This window comes from Asterias rubens, chromosome 4 (genome assembly GCF_902459465.1).
Source record: "Asterias rubens chromosome 4, eAstRub1.3, whole genome shotgun sequence".
Lineage (NCBI taxonomy): Eukaryota > Metazoa > Echinodermata > Asteroidea > Forcipulatida > Asteriidae > Asterias > Asterias rubens.
In genome coordinates, this window is record NC_047065.1 from 972,176 (window position 1) to 982,269 (window position 10,094).

The 10,094-nt window shown below is 40.1% G+C and overlaps 1 protein-coding gene across 1 annotated transcript; it reads left to right on the top strand.

Annotated features, from left to right (window-relative positions):
- Window positions 1-771: 771 nt before the first annotated feature.
- LOC117289258 (sialate O-acetylesterase-like) lies at window positions 772-9,091 on the top strand. The gene is made up of 11 exons (XM_033770301.1): window positions 772-906; window positions 2,295-2,431; window positions 2,945-3,103; window positions 3,632-3,816; window positions 4,694-4,835; window positions 5,186-5,366; window positions 5,818-5,945; window positions 6,411-6,541; window positions 7,033-7,193; window positions 7,651-7,846; window positions 8,535-9,091. The coding sequence occupies exons 2-11, from the start codon at window positions 2,362-2,364 to the stop codon at window positions 8,766-8,768; spliced, it is 1,587 nt and encodes a 528-aa protein (XP_033626192.1). The 5' UTR covers window positions 772-906; window positions 2,295-2,361; the 3' UTR covers window positions 8,769-9,091.
- Window positions 9,092-10,094: the final 1,003 nt, after the last annotated feature.

Sequence of the window (10,094 nt, forward strand, 5' to 3'; positions counted from 1 at the left end):
GGCCTAGCCTTGAAGCTGAACATGAGCGACCATTCTTGGGGAGGCGGGGGGGGGGGGGGGGGGTGGGGGCTGTGCAAGTGAGAAGAGGATTAGTCTTGGTTCCAAGACCATTGGTGTCGCGCGGTCACACACAACCAACGTTCCGATCTATGAGCGGCAAAAACTGTACACTCTTGTAACGCTAGCGGGCGCTCTGTTTCTCTGATTTAGATCTCACCAAGGTCTTGGAAATTTGCAAATGTCCAAGACCATGGTGGAGATCTAAATCAGAGAAACAAAGCGCCCGCTAGCGTTCGTTCATTACAAGCGTGTACAGTTTTTGCCGTGTAGAACGTTGGTTGTGTGTAACCGCGCAACACCAATGTCTTGGAACCAAGACTAGTAGAGGATGAGAAGAAGAAAACATGGGAAATCCAAATAAGCACTTAAAGCCTTTCTGATCAACCCTGGAGTAAGTCACAGTGACAGCTGTCACCGTGGTTTTTAATCTGCCGATCCGCCACATCTGGAAAAAAAAAAACACTGGACGCGCTATTTTAGTACGCCAGCAGAAGACCGATACGATGACGATCCTGCCGAGTTGAAAGAAACCACCCGTTATCACGTTCAAACGCTTTCAAAAACACATGCCGATAACTTTTAGGTAGCTAGTTGCAGCAGATTGATTGGGGGGGGGGGGGGGGGGGGTTGATTGATTGATCACTAAAGCGCGCCCTCTTGGTCCACTGGACGTTGGACGAGACCGGTGTCACGTGTTGTGTGGTGATCACATGACAGGCATGGGAGCATTGTTGATATTTTTTTCTGGCACGGGGAATAGCTTCATAGCACTGGGCAGAGTCAAACAAGTAGCTGTGTAGTGTTTATGACCCGATGACCTTGATCAGTTCTCTCTTTTGAATGAAGGTAAGTAATAAAATAGACGGATTCGAAGTATTAGGCCTAGATCGACGATTACGATAACACCTCTGCGGCTCTGCTCTATCTATTTAAAGGACCTATGGTTCTATGGTTTCTCTATCTAGTAAGTAAAGTAGTTAGTTTTAACAACAAATAACAGCTCCATGTTTTTTATTACAAAGAAATACGAGGAGTCAATTTTTATTAATGAATTATGGTTTTTAAATTAAATAGTTTAGCATGTTTAGGAGGTCTTACTCATGTTGAAGTTCATTTTGCTATTCATTATCGATCAGGCTCAGTCAGCAGAAGGAATCTATAGCCACACCCTAGACAAGACCCAGTAACTGGGGTGCTGTACTCCCTTTTTCGAAGTTTTGATATTCTTGATCATTAAAATTTCGAAAAATGGAGTACAGCGACCCGGTTACTGGGGGTCTAGCCACGTCCATAGTGCCAATGCATGCTGTACTCCTTGGAAAAGTTTCCGTATGGCGCCACCACTTTTTCATTCGATATGAAATAATATAGTATCTAATTTACCTCAATGAGATATCCTTTTTTGTAAAAATTAGTGAAAAAGTGGTGGCGCCATACGGAATGTTATCCTACTCCTTTTATGGCAGTGCTCTTCGAGATTACACCCAATAGATGGATTGCAATACGCCTCCCTTCCCTTAATTAATAAGGGAATCAATGGGTCGCACTAAAAACCGACAACTCACGACCCTTCACGACAATGTGATGTGGCACAACCGTTTCAGCCGTTGCTCTCGACCAATAGGATTGAAGAAACTGTCTTAAAAGCACAGGTGCAAGTTCACGTGTCACGCCCATGTTTCAACACTTTTTACTGGTCATAAACAAAGGTTTATACACACCCGCATGACGCGCTCTCCACCAATAGGAATAGCGAAACTCTCTGAGGTATTTATGCATGAATACTGTACGTCACAATTTAACCCAAAACGAGGCCATAGCCTAGGAGCAGCATGGGCGCAGCAAAGGGTACCCCTCCGCTCCACCCCCCCCCCAAAAAAAAACGCTTTAATAAACTATTTTCCTCTTGTACCCTCCCTCTAAACCCTCCCCAATCCTATTATTTCAAGCACACATTGAATTCACAATAGGGTTGCACTTAGCCCAGGTTGGACTCCTTCGTTGCATACAGCGTCAGTGCAGTGCCACTGACTGTGACGTCCTACCAGGGCTAGGGTTGCCCTCAGCCCCTTAACGAGCATCAAAACACAGAGCCTCGGACTGCTGTCAATGTTGAGAATTAGAGACAAACAAAGTTACGTTCTAAAGGAAAAGAAATGCAGCATCCTTGCTCAATGATCTTATTGGTTTACAAAATGTCTTACCCACTGGTATCAATCTCTCTCTATAAACAGAGGTTTTGCCAACACCTTCCAATAAAGATTCAACATTGGAGACGATACACCCAGTGAGTGTGAAACCATGAAGATGTCAATATGCTGGTGTTGTGTCTTGTTTCTGATCGGCATTTTTGTTGGAAATGTACAGGCAGGTCAGTAAAATTTTAACTATTTTAAGTCACTAGACACATTTACTTAATATTTAATGGAGAGCAGCCAGATTTGTAAAAAGGAATAGCCGTAAGACCAGAAGCGAACCGAAATGCCACATGACCTCAAAATGGGAAACACTTCAAAGATGCTGCACCATAGCTAGACTGACTATAGTTTACCAAGAAACTCACTCCATAACTCCATCCAACGTTTAATAGTAATCTTCGTTGCAACCATTCCCAATCTTCGTTGGGAATAGACCAACAACTCGTCAAAATCAGACTCTAACTTATAACACCATCTCGCCACACAAAGACTGTTAACGTTACCTTTGTATCCGAGAACATTCTGGAACTCACTCCAGAAAAAAAGTTTAATCAGCTCCCGACGGCTACAATTTTAAGTCGCTCCCTGAAAAACTAAACTTTTAAGTTGGAGCTTGCATGCATCTTCTGTATCCTGAGTTCAGAGAATCTTAAGCTAAAACATGGTGTCTTCTGGTGTCTTTGCAGAAACTTGTTCACTAGCCTCATATTACAGCAGTCACATGGTATTGCAGCAACAGCCGCAGAATGCAATTCTGTGGGGTTACACCGATGTTAAGACTACAGTACAAGTCAGAGTTCAGGACAATGTTCAGGACAAGATGTACAAAGCTCAAACTGGATTTAGTAAGTAATGCTTCTCTGCAATCTTATTTCAATATCTTCGAGACTTCATATGGCAGAGCTTTACCAGAAATGTTCCTGTATGAAAGTGAAATTCCTTTTGTAACTCATGTAGGTCTATACCTGTGGTAGAATATCTTTCTGTTTCCTCAAAAACAATAGACCCATGTTGATGAGCTTTTCAATGTTACCTTTTTAATCGGTTCTTCCAAACTTGAGGATTGGTATTTGTAAAGGTGAAAAATTTTGCAGTCTTTACCACCTAGCCATGAGACCAGAAATATTTGGATCATACCACCGATTTGTAAATGTGTTTTGAAATTATATTTGTCAAGGCTCGGTTTTTGGGAGTCTACTTTCCAAAGGACCCAAGCAACAACAGAGCCCCTCGTGGAGCACTTAGTCTTCGAGAAAGACTCTGCAAGGGTCGAATTGTCATGCCTTTAACTTTGCATTTATACCAGAGGCCCTTCGAGTTGGTAAGCAGTTTTCAACAGCTAATTCTATTTGTTCAACTTTTATTTTGTGTAGAGCCATTTAGTACAACTGCAATTTGGAAAGTGAAGTTAGATCCAATGCCTGCAGGTGGGCCTTACAACATCACCGTTATCTGTCAGGCATTTACTGTGGTCAACACAATCTACCTAGTGGACGTCATGTTTGGAGATGTGTGGGTTTGTAGCGGACAGAGCAACATGGCATTTACTGTCAAACAGGTATAACTCACACTTTGTGGAAACCCTTTTCCCACTACAGTACCCTATTCCGCATGGTTGTCCCCAGGGAATAACGACCGGCCTTTTCACACTAAGATCGCTTTACCACTAGTCTGCCCCCGATGCTTGGTGTGCTTCGGCAAATGCGTAAACCCCGTGGAAAAAACAACCCCTGTTCCAGAGTTTGGGAGTGGTAAAACCCTGGGTTATTCTTAATGCATGTGGAAGAGGGACACAGTGTGAAAGTGCACTGGGGTGGCCAGGGGTAAAAAGAGTCCCCTTTGTGTCATTCTTTTTGTGTAGACCTAGTAGACCATAGGATCTTATTTGTCCTCCATGTTTCCAACTTCTTGTGGTCAAACCAGCCCCTTCCCTCCAACCCTTCTGCATCCTTATTTATTGTTTACCCCTAATTTATTTTCTGTGTGCCTTGTGCCTCTCTCTGTCTTTTGATTTTTAACACATCCCATGTTTGGTTATTTCTCGATGTTGATTAAGCATCATACCAAATCAAATATTGTGTTTGTTACTTTGCCCAGTTGCTCATCCATGCATCACCTGATGGAGTATATGCATAGCACTGTGCCTCTTAGCTCAGTTGGCAGATCATCTGCCAAGAGTGTCAGGCCGGGTCTTGGGTTCACATCCCAATGAGGACCATTTGATTTTTCTCTCATCTTATGTTTGGTTGTCTACATTTATGTAATTCCACTTCGCGGCTTCTGTTACTCTGTATACAACGTGTTGTCATTAATTAGCCTTTGAGAAAGAATCTGCTAGGGTTGAAATGTCAGGACAATAACTATTGTTTTGTAAAATGTGATCACTTTAAACTAAAGCAAAGAATGTTACTTCTACATGTTTTTTTTTCTTACAGGCTTTTAATGGTTCAGAAGAGCTGATAGATTCGGTAAAATATCCTAACGTCAGACTGTTGGCAGTGACTGAAGTAACTTCAGCTACACCGGACTATGATTTCAATGGTGGATTGTACGAACCCTGGTCTAGGCCTAACTCAGGTACATTATGTATTTTAGGAGCCTTGGCCACTTGTTCCTAGTTCCTAGTTTTCTCTTCAGTTTCTTGCGATGCAAGGTTGTCGTTCATGTTGGAAATCTGTCAGCGATTTCACCAAACTCTTCCCAGCTTAGGATTAATTTTAGGACTTAGGACGAGTTAAATTCCGTATCCAAAGCCGTTGGACGAATTGAACCAATCCTAGAGGTACTAGTCCTAATTCGAGATAGGATTAATCCCAGCTTTTTGTGAAATCGGCTGCTGTCCGCTTAACACCACAAATTAAAATAAGAATATTGTCAGACACTCACAAAATTGTCTTACCTTTATCCACTTTGATAACCTTTTGCAGACAGTCTTGGCGGCAAGGCTCCTACATTTACCTACTTCTCTGCGTTATGTTGGTTCTTTGGACGTGATTTGTTCGACAGCCTGCAATATCCAATTGGACTTATCTCAAGTAACTGGGGAGGCACCCCAATTGAAGTTTGGTCTGCACCTAATGTTCTTCAGCAATGCAATGCTACAGAGAGGTAACAAGAAAAGGCAACAAATGTTTGAACAAAAATTTGATACTTTTTAAAGACGGATTTGAGACTCTGCATGGTGGAAGTATCACTTAGAGAGGTTTGGGGCAACATCATTTGGAAATCTTTGCACCACCGGTTCTTTTCAGAACTAACACTACTCAAAAAGAGATTTCAACTGCAAACCTCTCATAGATATACTTTTTGATATAATATAATATAATAGATATTTTTGAAGTAGTCTTGACTATTTTTGTTGTAGTCAAGGCGACATTATTAACCGAGTAGTTAAAAAACGGAAGTCTCGGTTCTACAAGGCAATCAATAGTCTACAACACTATTATAGGATTTGAGGCATTGCATGGTGAGGTATCAATATAAAGTAACCAAATATATATACAACACTATTGCACTCAGTTGACCCGGCCTAGTATTTATAATATATTTTTGTTTTCAGTATTATACTCGAGCACGATGAGAAGCTAGAAGGCTCGCTCAGAGGTCCTCAAACACCAACATGTCTATGGAACTCTATGATTCATCCAATGTTAAACTTCACGATTAAAGGTGCAATCTGGTATCAAGGTAGGTGCTGATGAAAACCTTTCACAAATTTCAATGTCACAGGGCTATTTTCACAGCGAATGTTTCACAGAAATTGAACGCAAGTCAACTGATGCAAATTATTTGTTGCGAGTTCCCCATAGCGCCAGAAAGTTGTTGGCATTTTTTCTATCATTGTCACTATTATTATATGGGACTTGAGGCATTGCATGGTGAGGTATCAATATTTATTCGGTTTGCGGTAACACCATGTGGGTATCTACTTAGTAGATTTTGTTCTTTAGAGAACTGTCTTAGTTTATATTCTACAACCGCAGAGTTGATTTTCGGAGTTTGAGAGACTTCTCAGTTCTGAAAAGAACTGTCCTGCACTTTACCACCTTTGCAGAAGGTAGAAAACCAGCTATTGTTTTGAAGTTTTGTGTATAATTGTCATTATTATTATTTTTAAAAATTATTCAAAATGTTAAGTGATTGGTTTTACAGGCGAAGCCAACACCAAAAACCCTGCTCCCTATAAGTGTTTATTCCATGCTATGATTGAAGATTGGCGCTTGAAGTGGAATGAAGGCACTGATGGGAGTACAGATCCACAGTTCCCTTTTGGATTCATGCAGGTTGGTCTTCTCAACTTTTTGCTTACTAGAAATGAACAGGGTACCAGTGACATTTTGTGCAAGTGACAATGAAGTTTGGCTGGTAACCTTACTCTGGTTAGCGTAATTTTGTTGTACTAAGCAACTATTTATGCTTAAGCAGCTCTTTAATATTGGACCAGCTGTAAGCCAAATTGATGTAAGCCAAAGTAGGAAACCATGTTACCTATACCCCCGTGCATCTGACTGAAGGAATTTCAGAGATCCTCTCATTTCTTACAGTGTATCAATTATAATCAATCATCAATAATAATAATAATCAAAGGTTTGCTCAAAGGCGTTGAAGCACAGAAGAAATAAACAAGCCATTGATGTTTGGCCTCCTGAACCAAGTGGACTTTCAGAAGTGACTTGAATATGTTGAAGTATGTTGTGTCCCTGATGTGATTTAAAAGTTAATTCCAGCAAAAATGATATTACCTTGTTTTATATATTTTCCTTCACAACTGTAGCTTAGCACTTCAAACTCTCCCATCCCAGAAACAGTTGGTCCATACCCTACCCTAAGATGGCATCAAACGTACGACTACGGTTACGTTCCTAATTCCGTCATGAAAAACGTCTTTATGGCGGTCGGTATCGACCTTGTAGACAAGACCTCACCGTACGGACCGTAAGTTTCATATATTTTCTAATTTCCACTTTGTGCTGTTTATTTGTGCAAATTCTGGTTGCTATTACAAAAGTTGTTCTTACTTGTGGTACCATTTTCCAAAAAGTTTTAACTCGCTAGAAACCATTAAAATGAACATACTGTTCAGGTGGCACAACTGTACTCAAAACTGTGCTCCAGTTCAGAAAAATCTGCATTATTCATCCTTAGAAGCAAACACAGTTGGGGTGACCGTGCCTTTTCTGTTGCGGCCCCCAGGGTATGGAACAGTCTTGCCAACAACATCAGACAATCATCTACAACACAGACTTTTGAGACATCACTTAAATCTCACCTGTTTGCAAGAGCTTTCTGTACGGCGCCATGAGCAAGTACGGCGCAATGAGCAATAGTCCCTGCCCTGGAATATTGCGCCATATTAATGTTACGATTGATTAATGGTCATTCCTTTTTCTAGGATTCACCCGCGAGATAAGGAGGACATGGGCACCAGACTGTCCTTAGCTGGTCGGGCAGTCGTCTACGGTCAGAATGTTACCTTCTCTGGACCCTTCCCATCTGAATTCACAGTCGATACTAAAACATTGACAGTTCTTATAAAGTATGACAACGGAAATGCCAACATCAGGATTGTCGGAAAGATTGGTTTTGAGGTGAGTTTTGGAATCACTGGAGTGTTTCCTCTGATAGATTTTACATTTTAGTTAAACCCTTGCTTTTAAAGCCATTGGACACTTTCTGAACAGAACAAAAAATAAAAGTTCGCAGATTTACAAATAACTTACAGGGTTTACAGAAGGTAAAGGTTAAAGTTTTCCCTTGAAATATTATTCCATGAAATGCTTTACTTTTTGAGAAAACATAAAAGCAATTATCAATTCTCGATATAGAGAAAAACAGATTTATTTTAAACACATGTCATGACGAAACTTGCGGAAACAAGGATGGGTTTTCCGTTATTTTCTCTCGACTCTGATGACCGATTGAGCCTAAATTTTCACAGGTTTGTTATTTTATATGTAAGTTGTGACACACGAAGTGTGGGCCTTTGGACAATACTGTTTACCGATGTTCAATTCATTATAACATTTATTTCCATCCTGAACTGTACAAACCAGATTGCAGAGGACAATACTGTGGAGGCATGATCCCTGTAAGCCAAGTCTAGTGGAGTGCCTTTTAATTAGAAGAAAAATGGAAACAAAATTTTATGTCAAGGCCAGGGTATAACAATGACAGTCTATTCAAAGATGTGACAGATAGAAAAAAACGCATTTTCATTCTTCCACCGGTGAAAATTAATTATATTTTTTATTTACAATCTTGCTCTTGTCTTTTTAGATTTGCTGTTCGGCCAGTACAACCTGTCAATCTGATGACACGTCATGGGTACCAGCCGAGGTAGTCAGTCAGCCGACCCCCTCATCTCTGACCGTGTCGTATTATTGCTATAAGAAGCAAGCAGTGTCTATCAGGTATCTTTGGAGGGATATGCCATGTACATTTAAAGGATGTCCAGTGTATAGTGTGGAGAATAATTTGCCTGGTGCTCCTTTTGTTGCAACTTTGTCTTAGTGTCCTAGGAATGGGGAGTATGTTAAAGAGAGGGGCTTGAGGTCAAATTCAGTCTTGTGTTGGAGTGTCCCCCAAAACGAGGGCTGTGCCCCCCCCCAATGAAATATGCACCATTGAAATATTGTGTAGTATTACTCATTGTTTTTCTTACAATCTACATGCAGACGGTTTTTGTTTTTAAAGTAAGATAATTTTTAATGTTTAAAATAAAAGAGAACAGTTATGCAAGAAAAGACATGTATATACCAGCATTGTTAAAGGAACGTTACAGAACTGGTAAGAAACTAAAATCGTGAAGATCACAGAATTACATAAAACTAACACGGTCTAATAATGATCATAATAGAAAACATCCCTTGAAATATTTCTGTCTGAAATTTCATATTTGATGAGAAATAAATAATCTGATTTCGCGTTTTGAGTTTATCGCTCAGTGAGCGTTTTATTAAATTTTGTTTTGGCATCGATGCAATGTGACCCAGATGGCCGATCGATCTCAAACTTCTACAGGTTTGTCAGTTTATGTATATTGTGGATTACACAGAGTGCTAACACTGCCAGCAAAACCAATTCTGTAATGTTCCTTTAAAGTAAAATGCAAACACAACTGTTTCACTATGCCAGGATAAGAAATGGTGTCACCCATCATTGTGCCAACTTAAAGATTTACTTGATTTTTGCTGCTGGGAAAACTGAAGGGCTTTCAAATGAATTCATCTCAAAATCATGAGATTTTACTTTCAGGGTTTTTATGAAAGTATGGAGATTGTTCAAAGACTAGGTCAACAGGGTTAAGGAGTGCTAGGTCAACAGGGTTAAGGAGTGGATTCTAAACATGGTTTTTTGTATATATTTTTAGCTGGATATTTTTATAAGTACATAATGACAGAATGAAATTTTACAGGTGCAATTTTTGGTTAGGGGAAGTATTGGGGTTAAGGTAACACTGCTTAGCAGCAAACAGTGTTTTTGCTTACTATAGCAGGAAAAGTGCGCTTAAAGATAGTTGTATATCACAGGTGAGCAAAAAAATTAGGCAGCTAGCTTGCGCAGTCACCATGGATTCGCATTGTTACATTACGTCATCTATTTTCATCCAGTAAGCACCGGAAGGTTAGCATGTGTGACTACAGTAAGCATCGCTATGAAATGGAAACTCGCTTAGTAAGCAGAAAACCAATGATTAAGCAGCTCTATGACATTGGTCCCTGAAGTTGACCTTTGAACAATTTAATACTAGTGCCAATGGGTGGAAACAACATTGACAAATTATATAAAGGAAACGAAGAATAAATTGTATTTCGAATTTTTAACAACACTTTCATG

What these genes read in the sequence shown, in the direction of transcription:
- LOC117289258 (XM_033770301.1), top strand. Translation starts at nt 2,362, where the DNA reads ATGAAGATGTCAATATGCTGGTGTTGTGTCTTGTTTCTGATCGGCATT. An exon ending in TGTTGGAAATGTACAGGCAG is followed by an intron (nt 2,432 to 2,944) that starts GTCAGTAAAATT and finishes GTGTCTTTGCAG; the next exon opens with AAACTTGTTCACTAGCCTCA. An exon ending in TCGGAAAGATTGGTTTTGAG is followed by an intron (nt 7,847 to 8,534) that starts GTGAGTTTTGGA and finishes TTGTCTTTTTAG; the next exon opens with ATTTGCTGTTCGGCCAGTAC.